Genomic DNA, 25,124 nt, shown 5'->3' on the forward strand with positions numbered 1-25,124 from the left:
GTGAATGCATTGATGAGTAAAATACTATTTTGGGGTGTTGAAGAAAAACTCAAAAGTGTGTGAAATGCATTAAATGTGCGTATTTTTTGTTATTAGCCAGAAGAGAAACAATGAGGCATTATCTTGTAGAGAATAGAAAGACAAGGAAGGGTTAACCCCAAAACGTGCAGTAGTGTGTGGTCGTGTTCAGTATGGAATAAACGATCTGAAAAGGAGTGAAACTGCGCTAACGTCCTGAATGTGTCCACTAAGAACAGATATTTTGTTTTCAGTTGCAAACGGAACGAAATGGGGAGGGACCTACCTGAATTTGTCCAATATAAACTATAGTTTGCGTTTGGCGTAAACGCAACAGAATCGGTATAATTATTACACCCCAGCACAATCCCCAGTATATTTGTTATGATGCGAAGAAAGTACAACATTTCGGTACGTCTATTGCTTCTCTAACCTTGCAATTCACCATTGCTTTTTTGTTGTTCAAATACTTGTTTTGCCACGTGACATCATAGGTCAAAAGCTTAGCCCAGTGTCTTTAGTCGAGTTAGCTAGCAAGCTTATAGCCACCGCTAATACTGAACAAAAATATCAACTTAACATGCAACAATATAATGAGGAAATTGAAATACATTCATTAGGCCCTAATCTATGGATTTCTCAAGACTGGGAATACAGATATGCATCTCACAATGGGCCTCTGGATCTCGTCTCGGTATTTTTGTGCATTCAAAATGGAACTCTGTTTACAATGTTGACATCAGCAAACCGCTCGCCCACAGGATCTAATACACGGTTGTGAGGCTGGTTGGATGTACTGCCAAATTCCCTAAAACGAATTTGGAGGCAGCTTATGTTACAGAAATGAACATGAAATTCTCTGCCAACCGCTCTGGTGGACATTCCTGCAGTCAGCATGCTAATTGCAGCTCCCTCAACTTGAGACATCTGTGGCAGTATGACAACTACACATTTTGTAGTTGTCTTTTATTGACCCCAGCACAAGGTGCATCTGTGTAATGATCATGCTGTTTTATAAGCTTCTTGTTATTCCACACCTGTCAGGTGAATGGATTATCTTGGTATAGGAGAAATACTGACTAACAGGGATGTAAACAAATTTGTGCACAACATTTTAGAGAAATACATGTTTGTGCCTATGGAACATATTTTATTTCAGCTCATGAAACATGTGACCAACACTTTACATGTTGTGTTTATATTTTTGTTCAGTATATATGTTTTTTAAAATGTCAAATACACATCAATCCAAATGCCTCAGTATTTATATGTGGGAACACATTCGATTGGAGAACCATCTAATGAGTGAACATGTAGTTCATCTGAAACATTCTTATGAGAGTTTGAAAACAACATGTATTTAGCTTTGCCCGTATTAAGCACAAGTTTTAAACCAGCAAGGGATTTCTGCATAGCTATAAAATCTGACTGTAGTTTTAGCACAGCCAGATCAACAGGTGGGGAAGTAGCATACATAATAGTATCATCCGCATATAGATTAAGTTCACCATTTTTAACAGATTGACCAATGGTGTTTATATAAATAGGGAAGAGAAAAGGTCCCAAAATCGACCTCTGTGGTACATCGTTATTTACTTCAAGAAGTTTAGACTTTACCCCATCAATCACGATGGTCTGAGTTCTGTCATTAAGATCATCATGAAACCAAGAACAGGCGTCAGAGCTCAGGCCTATTGAGGACAGCGTATTCAGTGAAATAGCATGATCAACAGTATCAAAAGCCTTTGACAGGTCCACAAACAAAGCAGCACATTTCATTTTAGTGTCTAAAGCAATTGACAAGATCATGAACAACTAAAGTGGTTGATGTAACAGTGGTATGTCCAGGCCTAAACCCTGATTGGTTTACATTCCAAATTAAACAAAATTCAGATAATAAATAGCAAAGTTGTACATTTACCAAGGTTTCAAGAATCTTAGCTAGACAAGGAATCCTTGAAATGGGGTGATAATGATGAAGATCACTACAATCCCCGTCCATATGGAGTGGCTGCACAAGAGCTGATTTCCATACTTTTGGAATATTTCCTGATAACAATGTTAAATAAAAAATGTGAGTTATTGAGCCAACAATGATAGGCAGACCTGGATTCAATTGGTTAGCCTCTGTGGATCTCTTGTTGTTTATTGCCCACAAAGCATCCAGGTCTCCTTTTTCTGTAAATAGCCTAAAAGAAAAGCTGTACCAACTATAATTTCTGTGATCATGCAAAAAGTTTACACTATCAGCATCCAGCCCAATATCATTGTGAATAGGCTTAGAAGTTCTTTCAAAGAGATGGCCCGCTGAAATAAAATGGTGATAAAATGCATCAATGATGTAATTTTTTCCCTGTAATGAGGCCAGTGTCTGAATTAATTTGTTGTGGCAGAGAGGAGGAAGTAGAACCCTTAAGAGATTTGACAGTTTTCCAGAATTTTGCCAGGTTCCCATTACAATCTGAATAAGCGGTTACATAATAATCTGATTTAGCCTTTCTGATTTGTTTTACACAATGATTCCTCAGTTGTTAAAAGCTTGCCAGTCCAGGCCTGTGATCCCAGCACTGTGTGGTCATTCTGTTTAATTAGTGGCAGTAAATTATTACAACCTTCTTGGTGTAAAACCTGATGCCTCACTGGAGCAAATAAAGAATGCATTTTTTGACAAATCAAAAAAGGTACGATAATCTCCTAGTCTGCCATTTTAAAGCTTCATATACTTAGTAAATGTAGAAAGGCACAGTTCAAGCAGCACAGATTTAGGGTTTGCTGCGTGATGGTTTATATTGCAGCATCTCTGTCCAACCACACGAGTGCACTCTTGCACAGTATTTTTCTACCTTCTTCCAACATGGCATTCCCACGGTGTTCATGTATATTATATGTTGGTGTTGTGAGGATCTCTATGTTAACAGGGCTGTACAGTATGTTTACCAGTATATATATGAGCAGTGGCAATTTTAGCATTAAAGTCTTGGTGGGGAAAACGCCACATTTTTTCTTCGATGCATGCCAGCAAAGGCACTACAGGACACAACACTAAACAATATATTAATTGCACTATAACAGTGACAAACGGTGCCCACAAACTGTTAGGGCCTACATAAAGCTGTCCCAACAGCAGATATTTCTTTTCAGCACCATGGAGTGAATCCTTACCACGGCTACACCAGGTTAGCAGCGGAGCCTTGTCTGGCAGCGACAACGGTTAATTCAGCCTTTTAAACATTTACTGCCTTTAAAAAAAATCTGCTGATATGGCTGACTTGCTTGAACAAATGTGGTTTATACTGACAGTTAAGATGTACAAATTATGGCATAAGGGACGACGAGCGGATAAGAGGCAATCCGTAATTTTGATAAAGACATTAATGAGCGAGCTAGGACGGACGTAGTCAATATAACTATTGGTTCAGCACTTTCTAAATGTACAGCAACAGAATTCAGAACATGGGCCGTTCTTACAGTATTCTCCCTGTACACCAAGTCAGAACTGTAGGATAAATAAAGGGGGCATATAAGCAGACAATAAAAGCTCTTACAATATTCAATGATGACATTTCTCTAAAACAGGCTACATGCTACATGTGCACCACCAAGTCAGAACAGTAGGCTAAGTTAGGAGGGAAAAAGGGACCAAATGATTAGGGTGAGGCTACTAACCGCTTACTACACACCATACACTTAGTATTACTTTCTTAGCTACAGTATACATATCTCCCTGGCATATTACATAATTTATGCAGCAGCATACAATACTTTTTTGGACTCACCTTGTTGTGCTGTGCTCACTTGAACAGGAAGGTGGCACGGCGGTCCTTAAGGGCAAATTTTTGCATCAAAGTCTGGCATTCTCTGGATTTATGGCGCTTTCAAGACAACTGGGAACTGAAAAAAAACAAGGTCGAATCAGTAATCTTCAGGTCGGAGCTCTAAAAAGAGGTCAGAGTTTCTGACTTGGAATTCTGAGTTGGATGACCATTTAAGTTCACAGTTGGCTTGAGTTCAGTGAAGTCTGAGCTTTTCGAGTTTCCAGTTGTTTTGAACACGGCAGAAGTCATGCTGGATTGACATTATGACCGGTGTTGAATGTTTATTATTTTAAGCTTGGAAAAGAGACCCTTAAGCTCAGACTTGGACCACACACCCACTCCACTGTATAGCAGGCTAGTGATTGCTTTGCAAAGCTTGCAGTTAGCCACTGATTCCTTCCAAACCACTCATTGTTGTATTCGCGATTTTATGAACACCGATACATTTGTATCTGTATTGTGTTTTATCTTCATATGACAAGGTTTGAAAGTGATTTGCCAGTAGATTGTCAATTTGATTCATGATAATGACTGCTAGCTTGCTAGCTAGCTAAGTTTGATCAGTCCAATCAAAGCTACGGTAGATATAATATGATTTTATGTCATTTAATCTGTGGCCAATGACCTTGAGCCTTCTTGGATGGGCAATTCTAATGTAACTCTATGGAAGCACCCAAGGGGCTTGAATTTTCGAGCTCTCCCCGTAGATTTTGCAGTGACGTGGTGTCCCCATGAGTGACAGAACACTGAGCCAATCACAGCGCAACTAAAAAACATTATCAACCCCTACGCTCCGTATTTTCCGCGGGCTGTCCCACCACCACAGAAAGCACTGAGCTAGGCTGGAACACCTACATGTTCGAGCTGCCTTAAGAAAGCAAAAGAGCGACCATGTTTGTGTGCGGCTTTATTAACTCCGTGATTTATAAACTTTTTTTTTTTTACCTTGTTTGCAAACTGAAATGTGACACGTATTAAGGCCAAATTAACATGCAAAAATAAATATATGCAGTTGAAGTCGGAAGTTTATATACACCTACAGCCAAATACATTTAAACTCAGTTTTTCCACAATTCCTGACATTTAATCAGAGTAAAAATTCAATTTTAGGTCAGTTAGGATCACTACTTTATTTTAAGAATATGAAATGTCAGCATAATACTAGAGAGTGATTTATTTCGGCTTTTATTTCTTTAATCTCATTCCCAGTGGGTCAGAAGTTTACATACACTAAATTAGTATTTGGTAGCATTGCCTTTAAATTCTTTAACTTGAGTCAAACGTTTCGGGTAGCCTTCCACAAGCTTCCCACAATAAGTTGGATGAGTTTTGGCCCATTCCTCCTGACAGAGCTGGTGTAACGGAGTCAGGTTTGTAGGCCTCCTTGCCCGCACATGCTTTTTCAGTTCTGCCCACAGATTTTCTATAAGATTGAGGTTAGGGCTTTGTGATGGCCACTCCAATACCTTGACTTTGTTGTCCTTAAGTCATTTTGCCACAACTTTGGAAGTATGCTTGGGGTCATTGTCCATTTGGAAGACCCATTTGCGACCAAACTTTAAGTTCCTGATTGATGTCTTGAGATGTTGCTTCAATATAGCCAGGTAATTTTTTTCTCATGATGCCATCTATTTTGTGAAGTGCACTAGAACCTCCTGCAGCAAAGCACCCCCACAACATGATTCTGCCACCCCCATGCTTCATGGTTGGGATGGTGTTCTTCGGCTTGCAAGCTTCCCCCTTTTTCCTCCAAACATAACGATGGTCATTATGGCCAAAAAGTTATCAGACTTCAGACCAGAGGACATTTCTCCAAAAAGTATGATTTTTGTCCCCATGAGCAGTTGCAAACCGTAGTCTGGCTTTTTTATGGCGGTTTTGGAGAAGTGGCTTCTTCTTTGCTGAGCGGCCTTTCAGGTTATGTCGATATAGAACTTGTTTTCCTGTGGATAAAGATACTTTTGTACCTGTTTCCTCCAGCATCTTCACAAGTTCCTTTGCTGTTGTTCTGGGATTGATTTGCACTTTTCGCACCAAAGTACGTTCATCTCTAGGAGACAGAATGCGTCTCCTTCCTGAGCGGTATGACGGCTGCGTGGTCCCATGGTGTTTATACTTGCGTACTATTGTTTGTATTGATTAACGTGGTACCTTCAGGCGTTTGGAAATTGCTCCCAAGAATGAACCAGACTTGTGGTCTCCAATTTCTTTTCTGAGGTCTTGGTGGTTTTCTTTTGATTTTCCCATGATGTCAAGCAAAGAGTCACTGAGTTTGAAGGTAGGCCTTGAAATACAGCCACAGGTACACCTCCAATTGACTCCAATGATGTCAATTAGCCTATCAGAAGCTTCTAAAGCCATGACATTATTTTCTGGAATTTTCCAAGCTGTTTAAAGGAACAGTCAATTTAGTGTATGTAAACTTCTGAGCCACCGGAATTGTGATTAAGTGAAATAATCTGTCTGTAAATTGTTGTAAAAATGACTTGTGTAATGCACAAAGTAGATGTCCTAACCGATTTGCCAAAACTATAGTTTGTTAACAAGACATTTATGGAATGGTTGAAAAACTAGTTTTAATGACTCCACCCTAAGGGTATGTAAACTTCTGACTTCAACTGTTAATTTCAAGCTTTCAAGCTTAACATCCTTATCATTTATCGCCCTCCAGGTTCCCTCGGAGAGTTCATCAATGAACTTGATGCCTTGATAAGCTCCTTTCCTGAGGACGGCTCACCTCTCACAGTTCTGGGCGACTTTAACCTCCCCACGTCTACCTTTGACTCATTCCTCTCTGCCTCCTTCTTTCCACTCCTCTCCTCTTTTGACCTCACCCTCTCACCTTCCCCCCCTACTCACAAGGCAGGCAATACGCTCGACCTCATCTTTACTAGATGCTGTTCTTCCACTAACCTCATTGCAACTCCCCTCCAAGTCTCCGACCACTACCTTGTATCCTTTTCCCTCTCGCTCTCATCCAACACTTCCCACACTGCCCCTACTTGGATGGTATCGCGCCGTCCCAACCTTCGCTCTCTCTCCCCCGCTACTCTCTCCTCTTCCATCCTATCATCTCTTCCCTCTGCTCAAACCTGCTCAAACCTTCTCCAACCTATCTCCTGATTCTGCCTCCTCAACCCTCCTCTCCTCCCTTTCTGCATCCTTTGACTCTCTATGTCCCTTATCCTCCAGGCCGGCTCGGTCCTCCCCTCCCGCTCCGTGGCTCGACGACTCATTGCGAGCTCACAGAACAGGGCTCCGGGCAGCCGAGCGGAAATGGAGGAAAACTCGCCTCCCTGCGGACCTGGCATCCTTTCACTCCCTCCTCTCTACATTTTCCTCTTCTCTCTCTGCTGCTAAAGCCACTTTCTACCACTCTAAATTCCAAGCATCTGCCTCTAACCCTAGGAAGCTCTTTGCCACCTTCTCCTCCCTCCTGAATCCTCCCCCCTCCTCCCTCTCTGCAGATGACTTCGTCAACCATTTTGAAAAGAAGGTCGACGACATCCGATCCTCGTTTGCTAAGTCAAACGACACCGCTGGTTCTGCTCACACTGCCCTACCCTGTGCTCTGACCTCTTTCTCCCCTCTCTCTCCAGATGAAATCTACCGTCTTGTGACGGCCGGCCGCCCAACAACCTGCCCGCTTGAACCTATCCCCTCCTCTCTTCTCCAGACCATTTCCGGAGACCTTCTCCCTTACCTCACCTCGCTCATCAACTCATCCCTGACCGCTGGCTACGTCCCTTCCGTCTTCAAGAGAGCGAGAGTTGCACCGTTTCTGAAAAAACCTACACTCGATCCCTCCGATGTCAACAACTACAGACCAGTATCCCTTCTTTCTTTTCTCTCCAAAACTCTTGAACGTGCCGTCCTTGGCCAGCTCTCCCGCTATCTCTCTCAGAATGACCTTCTTGATCCATATCAGTCAGGTTTCAAGACTAGTCATTCAACTGAGACTGCTCTTCTCTGTATCACGGAGGCGCTCCGCACTGCTAAAGCTAACTCTCTCTCCTCTGCTCTCATCCTTCTAGACCTATCGGCTGCCTTCGATACTGTGAACCATCAGATCCTCCTCTCCACCCTCTCCGAGTTGGGCATCTCCGGCGCGGCCCACGCTTGGATTGCGTCCTACCTGACAGGTCGCTCCTACCAGGTGGCATGGCGAGAATCCGTCTCCACACCACGTGCTCTCACCACCGGTGTCCCCCAGGGCTCTGTTCTAGGCCCTCTCCTATTCTCGCTATACACCAAGTCACTTGGCTCTGTCATAACCTCACATGGTCTCTCCTATCATTGCTATGCAGACGACACACAATTAATCTTCTCCTTTCCCCCTTCTGATGACCAGGTGGCGAATCGCATCTCTGCATGTCTGGCAGACATATCAGTGTGGATGACGGATCACCACCTCAAGCTGAACCTCGGCAAGACGGAGCTGCTCTTCCTCCCGGGGAAGGACTGCCCGTTCCATGATCTCGCCATCACGGTTGACAACTCCATTGTGTCGTCCTCCCAGAGCGCTAAGAACCTTGGCGTGATCCTGGACAACACCCTGTCGTTCTCAACTAACATCAAGGCGGTGGCCCGTTCCTGTAGGTTCATGCTCTACAACATCCGCAGAGTACGACCCTGCCTCACACAGGAAGCGGCGCAGGTCCTAATCCAGGCACTTGTCATCTCCCGTCTGGATTACTGCAACTCGCTGTTGGCTGGGCTCCCTGCCTGTGCCATTAAACCCCTACAACTCATCCAGAACGTCGCAGCCCGTCTGGTGTTCAACCTTCCCAAGTTCTCTCACGTCACCCCGCTCCTCCGCTCTCTCCACTGGCTTCCAGTTGAAGCTCGCATCCGCTACAAGACCATGGTGCTTGCCTACGGAGCTGTGAGGGGAACGGCACCTCAGTACCTCCAGGCTCTGATCAGGCCCTACACCCAAACAAGGGCACTGCGTTCATCCACCTCTGGCCTGCTCGCCTCCCTACCACTGAGGAAGTACAGTTCCCGCTCAGCCCAGTCAAAACTGTTCGCTGCTCTGGCCCCCCAATGGTGGAACAAACTCCCTCACGACGCCAGGACAGCGGAGTCAATCACCACCTTCCGGAGACACCTGAAACCCCACCTCTTTAAGGAATACCTAGGATAGGATAAAGTAATCCTTCTCCCCCCCCCCCTTAAAAGATTTAGATGCACTACTGTTCCACTGGATGTCATAAGGTGAATGCACCAATTTGTAAGTCGCTCTGGATAAGAGCGTCTGCTAAATGACTTAAATGTAATGTAATGTAAATGTAGAGGCCGGTGTGTCTGTTGTCCCTTGTCTGTGCTCTTGTAGAATACTGGTTGAGGGGTGGAGATGATGTAGTTAATTATTCCTTGCCCACGAACATTTGACCACCCATCAGAGATTATTGCAATACAGTCTGCTTTCTCTATGATTTTCTTGACCCCTTGAACTCTGTTGAACTCTGTATCCAGCAAATAGTAGATAAAGCATGTCTGGTTGGAGGGGTGTATGCTGGGCAAAGAACATTCAGAAATCTCTTCCAATACACAATGCCTGTGAGCATCACAGCAGAGGTTTGAGTTTATTTTATTTTTACAGGGACAGTGCACATTAATCAACGTTTCACTAAAAGTGACGGTTTTAGCCAGCTGGCTAATTTTCAACCGCAGTCCCTGGGCACGTTATTAAAAACAATTACAATATAGACAATCATTGAGCAGTGAGCACACGCAGAGCAACATAGGACAAGCAAGACACAGCATATAGACAGAGTGGTTAGAATGGATACTTCAAAGTACCATTCAGAAATGTTCTCATAGAATAGATGCTTTGGCGGTAGTCTGTTCTTGTCCTAGGTTTACGTAATTTCTAGGTGAACCAGGTGCGTACACAGCTCGAGCAAGACATTTGTCGTGTCTTTACAGTGATTAAATTAAATAACATGCTATTTTCAAATCGATTACCTAACTTTGAATTATTTGATTAAATTAATCAGGCAATAACTAACTCATTAGGAATCCGGGGCACCACGGAAGCATTAGATTATATAGAGCGGCTGTCTTCCGAATCCACTCTTAAAGATCTGAAGATCTTTTATATCAATAGCGGTCAATCATTAATTATTCTTTACCTTCTATCAGTCTCATCTGAATGTCGTAAAAATGATTGATTATCTCCACAAACCCTAGCATAAATTATGAATCACCAATATACAAATTTGCTTGATTATTTATTTACTAACTAAGTAAATAATCACAGAAATACATAAAAACAAATAGTAGGTATTGGTTACTAACCATGATGGAAAAGTCCCTAGTGGGCTAAGCCAATATGACGGCTTGGTAGACAAAGGGAAGGGGGTGTGGCCTGAGAAAGAGCGGGAAAGACAACATGGATTCACTACACACAGTCTATAATTATATTAATTGAAATGCTAATCCTTTGCACATGAACGGCCACTCATTCGAGAATAAATGTAATGTGTATATATATTTACGCCCGTATGTTGTTATTCTCTTCTCTGTTGGAATACTCAATCGTGCTGTAGGGTTCATCAGAGTCTCTCGTTAACTTTCATTGAAGTCACAGTCTTTCCTGGTTAGAATGGATACTTCAAAGTACCATTCAGAAATGTTCTCATAGAATAGGTGCTTCGGCGGTAGTCTATATTCGTCCTAGATTTTTAGTGTCAGATTAGTAATTATACGTCTAAGATTTGCTCTTATTCTGTAGGGATCGATAGTCTCAAATTTAACAATTTCCAGCCGTGTAGCCAATGCTCCACGTGGTATAGTCTTGTCCTTTGGTAGAGTTGTAGTTTAAACCACTTCGCACACCAGCGTCCCCCGGCATGTTTTGGTCTTAGAAATTCAACCATTTGCAACCTTAGCTTACACCTGGGGTTGTGTGGTTTGGTGTGAATTTCACCAGGAGTGGGTTTTATACGTTTCAGTAGAAAAGGGTGGTTCCACGACACTGACGTAATGTCTCTGCTCACGTGGGCGGGGCCACTGGTTAGTTAATATTGATATGAAAACCCTATACTCTCATTTAGAAGCTTAACATCACATTACATATTTTCACAAATAGTTCCATGTTTAATCACATACGTTTCGTAATATTTAGATGTAAACCTTACAGCTGGGAAATTCACACTTTAAGAGATACCATTATGTGTGTTTCTTGTCCTTCATGAGATCACCAAATGAAACACACTCAACATAAATGTCCCTTAAGTGTCTACGGATCATTCCCACATTCTCAAAAATAGAAAGAATGTTTAATTCTCACATTTTGGGGATTTAGGAGTTTGGCCAAGTGAAGTTCTTTGTTCTCTCTCTCTGAATACTGCATGGTAGTTTATATCCAGTGTTTATGACCTAAGGTACTAAACCTGGTTTTCGGAGAGAGAGACTAATCGAGAGAGTTTGGGGGAGCCACGATCTACACCCAAAAGGGTCATATCATGACACATGCATCAGCATTTCTCTGACTACGTTCCTCCATTGAGTAAAAAAACCTACTGATTCCAGGAGGACCATGAGCTGTTGCTATCGATAAGGTGTCTGATTCATCATTTTCACCTCGAATAGAAGTAGAGGGACTTTCGTAAGAGGTTGCTTGTTGTCAGCGCTGAGGGAACTTTATGCACTTGGCCAGATGATTCTGCATCTTTGTTGCATTCTTCACATATGATTTGGCACAGTATTTGCAAATGTACACAGCTTTTCCTTCTACATTAGTGGCATTTTCCTGTAAAGATTAGAGAAAGAAATGGTCAAATAAACCAAATATGCAATTCCATGTACAGATAACTAGTTAAGTAGTTAGATTAAACAACTCCTTTGTAAGATAAATGTTTATTCACTGAAAGAATAAATGTTTTGTTTTCGAAATGATAGTTTCCGGATTTGACAATATTAATGACCATAGGCTCGTATTTCTGTGTGTTTATTATATTATAATTAAGTCTATGATTTGATATTTGATAGAGCAGTCTGACTGAGCGGTGGTAGGCAGCAGCAGGCTCGTAAGCATGAATTCAAACAGAACTTTACTGCGTTTGCCAGCAGCTCTTCGCAATGCTTGAAGCACAGCCCTGTTTATGACTTCAAGCATATCAACTCCAGAGATTAGGCTGGCAATACTAAAGTGCCTATAAGAACATCCAATAGTCAAAGGTAAATGAAATACAAATGGTATAGAGAGAAATAGCCGACAGGTCATAATTCCTATAATAACTACAACCTAAAACTTCTTAACTGGGAATATTGAAGACTCATGTTAAAAGGAACCACCATCTTTCATATGTTCTCATGTTCTGAGCGAGGAACTTAAACGTTATCTTATTTACATGGCACATATTGCACTTTTACTTTCTTCTCCAACATTGTGTTTTTGCGCTATTTAAACCAAACGGAACATGTTTCATTATTTAGAGACTAAATAGATTTAATTTATGTATTATATTAAGTTCAAATAAGTGTTCATTGTTCATTCAGTATTGTTGTAATTGTCATTATTACAAATATATACATAAAAATCGTCCAATTTAATTGGTATCGGCTTTTTTTGGTCCTCCAATAATCGGTTCGGCGTTGAAAGAACATAATCGGTCGACCTCTAGTCAGTACATGAGTTTTCTCCAGTTTGAAGCTACACAGTAGCACAGTAGGTGTCTGTCTGTCACAGGAGGTTGGTGACACCTTCATTTGGGAGAACGGGCTTGTGGTAATGACTGGAGCGGAGTCAGTGGAATGGTATTAAATACATCAAACACATGGTTTCCAGGTGTTTGATGCCATTCCATTTGCTCCGTTCCGGCCGGTCTTATCAGCCGTCCTCCCCTCAGCAGCCTCCTGTGCTGTCTGTGTGCAGGTACTGTAGTAACCCTGATATGTCCTAATCCTTATCCTGACTGCTCGAAAGTAGTGTGCACACATCCATCTAGCACTGACTGAAACAGCGGGAGCAGTCAACAGTGTGCTGGTGTCTATTGTTTTTTTTCATCAGTAATCCTCACTGCTTCTTGTCTCTCTACCAAATGCACCCAGACAGTGCCCTGTTTAACCCGGGGCTGCATGGCCAGTTTGTGGAGCTGAACGAGGCCTACAGGGTGCTGAGTAAGGAGGTGTCCCGGAGAGAGTACGACCTGCGGCTACAGCACCCTTTTACCGGGGGACAGGCCTTCAGACCCACCTCCACACAACCCCAGGTATGTAACCACACACACACACAGCCCTCCATAGTTCATACACACTTTTAAAAATAGTTTTATTTCCCTTTTATTTATTTCTCTGTCCCTCTCTCTCTGTTTCTCTCTCTCTTCTCTCTGTTTCCCCCTCTCTCTCTCTGTCTCCCCCTCTCTCCCTCTGTCTCCCTCTCCCTCCCTCTCTCTGTCTCTCTGTCTCCCCCTCTCTCTGTCTCCCTCTCTGTATCTCTCTCTCCCTCTCTCTGTCTCCCTCTCTCTGGCTCTCCCTCCCTCCCTCTCTCTGGCTCTGTCTCTGTCTCTCTCTCTCTCAGGAGAGTATGCGCTACTAGGATCAGTTCAAACCCTGTCAACCTGAGGAGTGGGGGAGGAAGATGAACTTTAGAATAATTAGCTACTGTATGCTCATCATGTGACTGAGCTTCTCTTCAGGTAACATCATGGGGAAAGATCAGAGTGAAATTGATGATTGGACATTGATTCTGTATGTATGTACACTCTCATAGTTAAATAAGAAATGCAGTGATTTTTGTCACGTTCTAGGAACATAATCTGTCACTCCTAAACCTAAAGCATTTCTGAATTATGACAAACATCTGTGCCAAAATGTCACAATTGCCTATTACTGCTATTACTATTTTGTTACTCATTCATAGTCTAGACTAAATAGCCTGTAAACTCCGATAACTGTCTGTCTGTAGGCACAGGTGCCCCTGGCTCAGACCCAGGTTATGCTGTCATAGATCTGGTAATCTGTGTTTTTGCACGTTGACTTGGCAGCACTTTTGTTGATTGTAGAAATTCAACTTTTCCTGGTATATGACTTACATTTGTACTAGTACAGAATAATAAAACATGAATAATAATCAAAATACCAATTCAACTGCCAACGATATTCCTCTGTGTGCTGTGCGTATGTCTGTGCTGTCTGACAGGTGTCTCTCTCTCTCTTCCGGTCACACAGACAGTTGGAGTCTGTCCATAACAACTTCACGGACGAGAAGAACAGGTCATCAAGCAGATCTACAATGAGGGCAAGGTGTGTGAAAGAAGTTCTAAACATATTGCATGTATTATAACTTATTACATGTTTTATTACACTGTTCTGGTTAGGGTAGTAGTAATAATCAACATTGCCTGGAATATGTATTAATATGATTTGTTGGTGTGAAATACCTGAGGCTGGAACTGATTTATATATTTCTTCATTTTGATTCACAGAGTGAACGGGTTTAAGAAGCAGACAGAGATTCTCAGACAGAATTCTCAGGAGAAACACAAAATCACTTGCAACAAGTAGGAGTTTAGTAGAATACGAGCACATGGTAAAACAAGGGGGATTGATTTGGCCGAACACCTCGGAAGAGGAATGGAGTCAGTCAGGAAGGCGAGTGAACGGTTGATTGAGTTGGGAGTAGTTAACTTTTTCAGTGGTTTGTGGCAGACGTTGATGATCTGCACAGCTCTCGTTTGCTTGGACCTTGGATACTAAGTCAAGGAGTTAAAAAACAAGTGTGTAATACCTGGGTGAAACGGAAACAGTAATGGGGTACATGTCTTTGTCACAGTAAAGCCTCGCCCCACAGCCATTCTAGGTTTCTCCAGGAGGAGAATACGTTGTGGAGGTTTGGTCTGGTATCACAAGACTAACCGCAGTAGGTCATTAGCAGCACATCTCTTCCGCTATTGGATGGAACCAAGACTCCTGTTAGCCAGTTGCTAATTGGTTTGCATACCCGTGACATGATGCTTTCCCCACAGCCGTTCAGAGGCAGTCTCAACAAGATTCATGGGACTGTGTGAATTTGCCCACTGGAGATGGGGCATTCCAGATATTGTGTTCCGTAATGTAAGCCTATGGTTGCATACTGTAAAGACTTTAATCAAAGGTAGAATCCCTTAATGACAGAAAGGGGGTGCTCTGCACAGCTGCCCTTGAACCACTGGGATTCAGTTATTGCTCTGTGTGTCAATGATATCATGGATCTTTTGACTCTGCTACTGGGCCCATGGTGGACCCAAATACAGTCATAAAAATATACTGTTCGGGACAGGAGTTTTTCCTGACAATGTTACCTACATGCAATATTAATGGCTTTCTGCTTTTCCTGGTTATGTGATGAGGAACAACTGTCCCTAGATATACTATATACTTTCCCATTGAAAGGACATGGAATCAAGAGACATTTTGAAAATTAAGTCATATTAGGACTTTTTAAAATGGTATTTAATTGTGCACTTCTCTGATGTTGAAGAATTCATTTTAGGAAGGGTAATTATACTATGGAAAGTACTGAAGTGCCACGCAGGCAGATTTATTGAGATTAGAAATGTATTTAATTTATTGCTGTGGTGACGGCCAACCGACACTTACCATAAGTCACAGATTGTGTTTCAGTGATGTTTAATGACAGCCTTAACTCTTCACGGTGTCGTGGAGTCATGCAATGATGAATAACTTAGTAAACACTGTTCCTCTGATCTCAACCAACAACCTCCAATGTTTCATTTTGAGTTTGTTTCTCACCTGATTCCACGCTTGCATGTCCTGTCAGGTTTGGGAGTTAGCGAGTGGTGCAGTGTGTTAATGACTCTATGGCCTTGTGTTGTTTCTCAAGCCCTTAGCTGAAACCACAGGAGATAACAGGTCCCCGCATACCGACATCCCCTATGTAGTGCACAAGTGCCCCCTCATAACCAAAACACACCAAACTGACAGAGACTCTTCTGTCGACGTAAAGACAAACTGATGGGAGACAGGGTTCACTGTACGGTCTGTGCTGCTGATCAAGGTTTTGTAAGCCTCTGACTGTGACCTAGTGCTGCTGATCAAGGTTTTGTAAGCCTCTGACTGTGACCTAGTGCTGCTGATCAAGGTTTTGTAAGCCTCTGACTGTGACCTAGTGCTGCTGATCAAGGTTTTGTAAGCCTCTGACTGTGACCTAAATTAGTTGTGCAAATGTATTATTCCAACCAAATAAATGATGAATATCAATTCACTGGGGGTGATCAGTTAGTGGTCTGTGTGTTTTATGTGTCTGTCTGTGAGAGCTTGGATGTGGATTTGGGTGAATGATATAAAGAGATCTTAGTGCAATAAAATGACCCCCTTTATTGTATCGTTACTATAAAATGTATTATGTGGCTGAGAAAGGGGAGTGGTAAATGATTGATTGACCTGCTGAATGACGAATTGAAGGGCGACGTTCACCTGTGTCCAGTGCGCGGGTGCGTCCATGTCATTTTGAAAAAGTTGGCAGTGCAAAGGTTACGCGGAATTCGGAGTGCGTCGAGTGGAGTGCGCCTTTTAATTGTGATCTGAAGGGCAAAGGACATGAGCAACCAATCATAACAGACCAAGAGACGCTGTCAAGGACCCTTCTCTTTGTGGACTGCTCTGGCACTATTAACTTCTGTATGTTATTATCAAAGAGGACAAAAGGATAAGTCGCGGCGGCACATGCGTCTTCAACGAAACGTCATCTAGGCTATTTCTCCGAGACACCGCTGTGGATAGGCTGCGCAGTGTCATGAGATGTGCGTTCGGCACCGTAGCCTCTGTGATTCAAGACATTAGTGTTGGATCGTAAATAAGTGCTTTTTGTCCTTTTTAAACGTTTTTAGAGACAAGGATACAATATCGCAAAATATCTTATCGGGACTATAAATGGACCTGTAGTCACGCTACTACTGACGCTCAACCACGGACCGTTTCATGGGTTTCTGGCCAGCAATGGGCGAATTGTAACCGGTTTACATACCCGAACCTCTGGCTTTGGAATATTGGGGGCCATCATTCAAAGTTCACACAACTCTCAGTAAAATAGATGCAACCAAACTGTATTGAATTGAACGTGAACGACTGAGATTTATTAAACTAGGCTATTTGTCAATATGCAAAATGCATATGTGCGCGCTTGATTGCCATGAATGATTTGGCCGATTGATGGCATTCGATTATAAATTGTTATATTGTAGCCAAATACATTGTGCAATTGTTGATGAATTAAGTTACAATCTCAAGCCACTCATTTGAATGTTAGCCTACTCATTTGCCATAGACGGATTCATAATTACTTGTATGTATACATGAATATATTTCACGTTCTTAACAAACGGAAAGGGAATGACACCCCGTCTGTCAATCCATAACATGGAACCTAAGGACTGCAGATTGAATATTGATTGAGTGGAGTGAAAAGACAAAAGAAAATCATCAATTCATTTACAGAAAATTAGGCTTTTTGGAGTTCTGCACAATGGGGATTATGCTTCAAGTTATTCTAGGAATGTTTCAGTTCCTCTTGCTCTCCAGAATACCCACGTCCCATGCTAAGGTTAGTTATCTTGACATACTACACTCTGGTAGACAGTTGTTTGCATGGAAATCTCAGGAGTTTAGATTTTTTTATTCATTTGCCTGTATTATGCAACAAATCATGTGGTTTATTTGAAGGGAAAATAAAGATGGGAATACAGTGACTTTAGGAGCATTATAGCGTCTTTGTTTCTAACGGATCCTTGTGTGTTTGGAGCTTTTACCCCCACGGTCATTGACGCTCTGAGCTTATGAAGGTTTGCAGAATTCTGTGGTGCACCTCTCACTCTCCTAGAGCATGTACCATGTTGACTAATGGTAGACTCATGTACCATGTATGGATAGGCACAATGTGGCACAACTCTGTCAGAATGACTGACATGTTCTTTGTAACACAAGGTAGATGTACTGTACATGAGTGACATATGGGGATGGATAATAATTAGCCAACATAATAGTCACTCAGACACACAACTCTTCACATGGCAGATTGGTTTTATATCAAGAACATGTAGTGACCTGAAGCTGCCCTGATTGAGCTGCGTGGCCGTGGGATATATCAGGTTGCAGGTCCTGGGAATCATGTTGTATTGGGGCCCACATCTCTCTCTCTCTCTCTCTCTGACACACACACACACACACAGTGGTCACAACAGCTTTTTCTACTCGTCCCCCTGGGGGAAAGCTGGGTTAATTTTGGCAGTTAGAAGGTCTAAGACTGATGCTGCAGCTGGCACTGTGTGGGCTGCTGCAAGAGCTTGGCTGGCACTGTTTACATTACTTGTGTGTGTGTCAGAGAGGGAGACACAGAGAGAGTGAGACTGTGCCAGTGTCAGCCAGGAACAAATGCAACCAGCCTGGAGGGGAATAGTCTTCTCTGGGAGCAGTACAACGAACACACACTTGGGGTGACAGTATCAACTCCTCCACAGGGGCCAGTCTGTGGAGCTATAGCCCACCCTACTCTTCCTAGGGGCCAGTCTGTGGAGCTATTGCCCACCCTACTCCTCTTAGGGACCAGTCTGTGGAGCTATTGCCCACCCTACTCCTCCACAGGGGCCAGTCTGTGGAGCTATTGCCCACCCTACTCCTCCTAGGGGCCGGTCTGTGGAGCTATAGCCCGCCCTACTTCTCCTAGGGGCCAGTCTGTGGAGCTATTGCCCACCCTACTTCTCCTAGGGGCCAGTCTGTGGAGCTATTGCCCACCCTACTCCTCCTAGGGGCCGGTCTGTGGAGCTATAGCCCGCCCTACTCCTCCTAGGGGCCGGTCTGTGGAGCTATAGCCCGCCCTACTCCTGGGGATGTTTTGCGCTGATTGATTTGTGATATGAATGAAACACCCATGTGATCTGACATGTTTCTTGTTGCTCAGACACTATAGTATGTGTTCACAAAATGGCCACACACACATCGGTGAACTCTAAATTAAATGGGGCCAAACCCGAAACTGTAGAGAGAGCACAGGGGCAGGGTTGGGCGGTTGGGCGAAGTCTACATTCTCTCAGCAGTGGCCCTAGTCCACTCAGATCTAATAATGACGGTGGGTGGGTGTGATGTGTTTGCGTGCGTGCGTCTGTGTGTGCTTGTGTTTTGTGTGTGTGTAAACTACATAGTATTTTTTTGTTGTTGTGTGTTACTCACCTAGCTAAGGTATTCGGTATCAGTGTAGAGCATGAGAGCGTACGAGGGGCTGTGGGGTACGAGGGGCTGCGGGGTACGAGGGTCTGCGGGGTACGAGGGTGCGGGGTACGAGGGGCTGCGAGGGGCTGTGGGGTGCGAGGGGCTGTGGGGTACGAGGGGCTGTGGGGTACGAGGGGCTGTGGGGTACGTGGGGCTGTGGGGTACGAGGGGCTGTGGGGTACGTGGGGCTGTGGGGGCTGTGGGGTACGAGGGGCTGTGGGGTACGAGGGGCTGTGGGGTACGAGGGGCTGTGGGGCACGAGGGGCTGTGGGGTACGAGGGGCTGTGGGGTACGAGGGGCTGTGGGGCACGAGGGGCTGTGGGGTACTACGGGTCGTCTCTGTATATAAGGTTAAAAACATGCAGGGATTTACCACCTGACACACCTCTTCTTCTGCCTCTGCTCTTCCAGCTAGCCCACTGGAGACCTGCGGACACCACCCCCAAATCTAGAGAAGGTACCCCCCCGTGATAATCACACCAGCATATATGAACAGGATGATGATGAGTAACTGTGTGTGTATGAATAACAGAGTTGAGATTCATAAAGTGAGAATGAATACATTATGACTAGATTTGTGATGTGTTAGTGACCTTGTCAAACCTATTAATCTGAAATTTCTGTCTCTCCCTCCAGTGCGTCGGTGGTTGGAGGTGTACTCTCGGAGTGGTTGTGAGCCCAGGGATACCCTGGTGGAGGTGTGGCGGGAGTTGCCGGGAGAGACGCATCACCTCTTTGTGCCTTCCTGTGTGTCGGTCCGCCGCTGTGGTGGGTGCTGCTCCGACGAGGCACTGGAGTGTGTGCCCTCACTCACACACTCTATCACCATGGAGGTACACACTCACACACTCTATCGCATTGGAAGTACACACTCTCACACACAGAATGATTTGTAACCGTAGTTTGTGTCTTTGTACTATGCAGCTAATGAAGACCTCCTTCATGAAGCATGAGCTCATTGAGCTGGACTTCGTTGAGCACAGCCAGTGTGAGTGCAGGTGAGCACACACACACACACACACACACACACACACACACACACACACACACACACACACACACACACACACACACACACACACACACGGTCTATGCATGACTGCATTCTCTGTGTGTGTCCTCAAATAACCCGCTCTCTTTCCCTGTAGACTAAAAGAGAATCTTCAATCAGCCCCTACCAGGTACAGTACTGTATGTATGTGGCTGTCTGTGTACATTTTGTGTTTTGTCTGTGTGTGTGTTTTGTCTGTGTGTGTTTGGGTATCTGTTTCTGTGTACTTCTAGCTTAGTGAGTTAGCGTCTTTGTGATGCTCGAGCGCTAGCCTAATATCCCATGGGACAGTTCACCTGCCACTGTCTCCATAGAGATACCTTACCCTTTGTGCTGAGTGAGTGCTCTGAGAGCAATTACCAAAGCAGGTCGAAGTTTCTATGTCTATACAACATTATTATTACACCATGTTATTTTATAGTATTTCTACTATAAGGCAAGGCTACTTTTGCTCTGTCACATGTTTGGAAGCCCCAGCCCACCCCTGACCTAGTGGCAGAGTGACTAGCTGGCGTTAGACCAACAGAGCTGGACAGAGGTCAAGGCCCACAGAGAGGGAAAGTTAGGGAAAGAGTGAAAACAGAGGGATAGAGAGAGAGTAAAAATCGTTTAAAAAAAAATGTATTTATTATTTAACCTTTATTTAACTAGGCAAGTCAGTTAAGAACACATTCTTATTTTACAATGACAGCCTAGGAACAGTGGGTTAACTGCCTTGTTCAGGGGCAGAACGACAGAATTTTACCATGTCAGCTCGGGGATTCGATCTAGAAACCTTTCAGTTACTGGCCCAAGAGTGAAAGCTTGAAAGGGAGACTGAGCCAGACATTTTATTTTCTAATAAGGCTGTTGGACTTTAAATGTATCCCACAAAAAATGGAATTAGAGGCATTTAACTCTATAATGTATCTATTTTGATTTTGATCTGCTATTGTGATGTATTGTTGTTTGACACAGACGTATGTCTCTGACTAATAGGCCTGCAAAGCCTCTGAAGAAAGGCAGGAAAAGGGAGAGAGGAAAATCCAAACGAAAGAAAAGTGGAACTATGTAAGTTCAACTAAACATGCTAAATTAACTCCTGAGTTGTTGCTTCTTTACTTACATAAAGCTTTATGAACAAGTCTAAGCAACTATCTGTTTCTCTGTGGGTACGCACAAGTAATTCCAAGAATATCACTCCACACACTCCACACACAGCAGAAATAGTGAATTCAGCCTTTCTTCTTCAATTCTCCACCCATCATGCTACTGTCAACTATGTCCTATGTCTTATAGGGGTCAGAGTTCCCTCAGTGTCTCTCAGGCCCATCCATCACTCAGATCAGATCCCATTGAGTTACTGGCAGGTGTGTAATCTGCCTAATTTGGTGACTCATTTTCTCTGTGGCAACCCAGCCACCACCTCCCTCCCTCTCGGGGCCAGCCCAGCCCAGCCACCACCTCCTCCCTCTCTCTCTGTGCCAGCTCAGCCTTCACCTCCTCCCTCCCTCTCTCTCTGTGGCAACCCAGCCTCCACCTCCTCCTTCCTCTCTCTCTGTGGCAACCCAGCCACCACCTCCTCCCTCCCTCTCTGTGCCAGCCCAGCTACGACTTCCTCACTCTCTCTCTGTGCCAGCCCAGCCTCCACCTCCTCCCCCTCTCTCTGTGCCAGCTCAGCCACCACCTCCTCCCTCCCTCTCTGTGGCAACCCAGCCACCACATCCTCCCTCTCTCTCTGTGGCAACCCAGCCACCACCTCATCCCTCTCTCTCTGTGGCAGCCCAGCCACCACCTCCTCCCCCTCTCTGTGGCAACCCAGCCACCACATCCTCCCGCTCTCTCTGTGGCAACCCAGCCACCACCTCCTCCCTCTCTCTCTGTGGTAACCCAGCCACCACATCCCCCCTCTCTCTCTGTGGCAACCCAGCCACCACATCCTCCCTCTCTCTCTGTGGCAACCCAGCCACCACATCCTCCCTCTCTCTCTGTGGCAACCCAGCCACCACCTCATCCCTCTCTCTCTGTGGCAACCCAGCCACCACATCCTCCCGCTCTCTCTGTGGCAACCCAGCCACCACCTCCTCCCTCTCTCTCTGTGGCAACCCAGCCAACACATCCTCCCTCTCTCTCTGTGGCAACCCAGCCACCACCTCCTCCCACTCTCTCTGTGGCATCCCAGCCACCACCTCCTTCCTCTCTCTCTGTGGCAGTACAGCCACCACCTCCTCCCTCTCTCTCTGTGGCAGCACAGCCACCATCTCCACCCTCTCTCTCTGTGGCAGTACAGCCATGTGGCAGCACAGCCACCACCTCCTCCCTCTCTCTCTGTGGCAGCACAGCCACCACCTCCTCCCTCTCTCTCTGTGGCAACCCAGCCACCACCTCCACCCTCTCTCTCTGTGGCAGCACAGCCACCACCTCCTCCCGCTCTCTCTGTGGCAACCCAGCCACCACCTCCTCCCTCTCTCTCTGTAGCAGCACAGCCACCACCTCCTCCCGCTCTCTCTGTGGCAACCCAGCCACCACCTCCTCCCTCTCTCTCTGTGGCAGCACAGCCACCACCTCCTCCAGCTCTCTCTGTGGCAACCCAGCCACCACATCCTCCCTCTCTCTCTGTGGCAGCACAGCCACCACCTCCTCCCGCTCTCTCTGTGGCAACCCAGTCATGACCACTCAGCCAGGCCCACACAAAGATGGCCTCTCTGTAGCTGCTTCATTAATTAAATCACTTCATTGAAGAAGTCCATTAGCCTCCCAGACAGGCCAGGGTGAGTTAACTCAGTCATGGATGGACTCACTTAGACAGACTGAGGTTAACTCCCTAATGGGAATCCCAGCCAATGGCACATTAAAGGGTCTCTCAGACAAGAGGATGTCTACTGCAATGGGCACAGGGACAGCTTTATTCCTATTGAATCCTATGTGGAACATCAGGTTTGAAAGCCACTGGTGTCTGTTTTAAAGTTGCAGTATTTGTTCTATTCTTCTTACCGCCACAGACCCTCCTCTCCCCCCACTACGCCCTCTCCTCCCCCGACCACCCCGTCTCCCTTGCCAGGCCCTCGATGTACCCCCTGTCCTGGGAGGAAGTGGACACTCGATTTGCATTCGTGTCGGTGTCGCTGCAACGTGACCACAGAGAGCTGCAGTCAGAAAGGGAGGAGGCTCAACCAGCACCTCTGCAGGTCAGTGTCCAGTGACAGCAAACCACCTTCAGAACCAGAGCCATAGAAGGAGAGCTTGAACCATTAACAGAGATGTAGTAGTATCAACTGTGACCATGCATCACAACCACATTCAAACCTGGCTAAACAACATCCCAACATTATGTATTTAATCAATCTGATCTAAACTCTCTCTCTTGTTTCATTTTTTGTTTTAGATGTGAGGCCAGGAGGCGGTGATGCTCTTTCTCTCCGCTGGTTCCAGACTCACTCTCATCCATGCTCATCCACTCTCATCCATGCTAAGCAGAAGTCTGGGTAACAAAGAGGAGTGGAGGATGTACCCCTAACTCTCCTCTTCCTTGTCCTCCAGAACCACCAAGTCAGTGCAGTATTACAACGTAAATATATGTACCTGTGTGTAGAGCTGTATATGTGTAGTCAGTCTCATCACACAGCTTCTTCAGGCGCTTAGCTGCTCTCGTCCAGTCAACGTGTATGTAACACTCTCCTTCACAGGAGTAAATGATGGGACCAAATGTAAAGCACAGTTTAGATGTCTGGAAACATGAGGGCGATGTGAGGTAGTGAGTCGCCAGGACGTTAGTTGTGGACCAGACAGAATTCAACACTCACACCTCCAATGCTGTACTGTATGGGACATTGGGACTTTGGACATGAAGAGGATTTAAAGACTGATCACAGATCAGATTTAACAGACGTGTTCATGTTGAGTTTTGTTGTCTTCATAGACACGGTGGGTCAGTTTTGCCCATGAACTGCTATTGGACTGTTTTGCAGAAAGACAATGGCAACAGACATAATGATCCTGATATTGATACGTGTGTTATATTTTGTGTACAGGGAGACCCCCGATAGGAGAATGATTCCAGGGTCAAGTCATTAAAGTGCAGTAAGGATATAGAATAGTGAATGAACATACATGCACACACGCACACATGTACACACACACATGCACACACGTACCAGCTATTTGTTGTGTGTATAAAGCCGTCAGGGATACCCCATGGACCTATAGCTAAGTGAGTTGAATAGCTGCATAGACTGTATCTGTGTGGTCTACACACTGAATGGCACAGATGGGTTAACATGCCACAGTTAGTCTCTCTCATTCACAGCATATGGTCACAGGCTGGATCACTGAGGGGTTGTACAGGCTGGATCACTGAGGGGTTGTACAGGCTGGATCACTGAGGGGTTTTACAGGCTGGATCACTGAGGGGTTGTACAGGCTGGATCACTGAGGGGTTGTACAGGCTGGATCACTGAGGGGTTTTACAGGCTGGATCACTGAGGGGTTTTACTGGCTGGATCACTGATGGGTTGTACAGGCTGGATCACTGAGGGGTTTTACAGGCTGGATCACTGAGGGGTTTTACAGGCTGGATCACTGAGGGGTTGTACTGGCTGGATCACTGAGGGGTTGTACTGGCTGGATCACTGAGGGGTTGGACAGGCTGGATCACTGAGGGGTTGTACAGGCTGGATCACTGAGGGGTTTTACAGGCTGGATCACTGAGGGGTTTTACAGGCTGGATCACTGAGGGGTTTTACAGGCTGGATCACTGAGGGGTTTTACAGGCTGGATCACTGAGGGGTTTTACAGGCTGGATCACTGAGGGGTTTTACAGGCTGGATCACTGAGGGGTTGTACAGGCTGGATCACTGGATCACTGGGGTTTTACAGGCTGGATCACTGAGGGGTTTTACAGGCTGGATCACTGAGGGGTTTTACAGGCTGGATCACTGAGGGGTTTTACAGGCTGGATCACTGAGGGGTTTTACAGGCTGGATCACTGAGGGGTGTTCTGTCATCTGTTTGATTTGGTTTTTGTCTCCATCTCTCCGCTCTGGAGTGAA

General features: G+C 45.0%; 1 protein-coding gene across 4 annotated transcripts; it reads left to right on the plus strand.

Annotated features, from left to right (window-relative positions):
- The first annotated feature begins 8 nt into the window (after nucleotides 1-8).
- LOC115129213 (vascular endothelial growth factor A-like) lies at nucleotides 9-24,926 on the plus strand. Of its 4 annotated transcripts, none has more exons than XM_029659323.2 (12): nucleotides 9-429; nucleotides 12,894-13,054; nucleotides 13,363-13,480; nucleotides 13,984-14,087; nucleotides 14,270-17,385; nucleotides 19,458-19,503; nucleotides 19,683-19,879; nucleotides 19,971-20,044; nucleotides 20,195-20,227; nucleotides 21,076-21,147; nucleotides 23,079-23,264; nucleotides 23,462-24,926. In XM_029659323.2, the coding sequence occupies exons 5-12, from the start codon at nucleotides 17,308-17,310 to the stop codon at nucleotides 23,481-23,483; spliced, it is 708 nt and encodes a 235-aa protein (XP_029515183.1). In that variant the 5' UTR covers nucleotides 9-429; nucleotides 12,894-13,054; nucleotides 13,363-13,480; nucleotides 13,984-14,087; nucleotides 14,270-17,307; the 3' UTR covers nucleotides 23,484-24,926. The 4 variants fall into 4 exon arrangements, with proteins under 4 accessions (XP_029515183.1, XP_029515181.1, XP_029515182.1 ...); XM_029659321.2 differs by having other exon boundaries at nucleotides 14,013-14,087; XM_029659322.2 differs by having other exon boundaries at nucleotides 12,898-13,054; nucleotides 14,013-14,087.
- The last annotated feature ends 198 nt before the right edge of the window (nucleotides 24,927-25,124 follow it).

The sequence above is a fragment of the Oncorhynchus nerka genome, linkage group LG5, assembly GCF_034236695.1.
Source record: "Oncorhynchus nerka isolate Pitt River linkage group LG5, Oner_Uvic_2.0, whole genome shotgun sequence".
Classification (NCBI taxonomy): domain Eukaryota; kingdom Metazoa; phylum Chordata; class Actinopteri; order Salmoniformes; family Salmonidae; genus Oncorhynchus; species Oncorhynchus nerka.

Excerpts from the sequence above, each read along its gene's own strand:
- LOC115129213 (XM_029659323.2), top strand. The coding sequence starts at position 17,308 with ATGGGGATTATGCTTCAAGTTATTCTAGGAATGTTTCAGTTCCTCTTG. Across the intron at positions 19,504-19,682 it reads CACCCCCAAATCTAGAGAAG|TGCGTCGGTGGTTGGAGGTG; the intron begins GTACCCCCCCGT and ends CTCTCCCTCCAG. Across the intron at positions 23,265-23,461 it reads CTCAACCAGCACCTCTGCAG|ATGTGAGGCCAGGAGGCGGT; the intron begins GTCAGTGTCCAG and ends TTTTTGTTTTAG.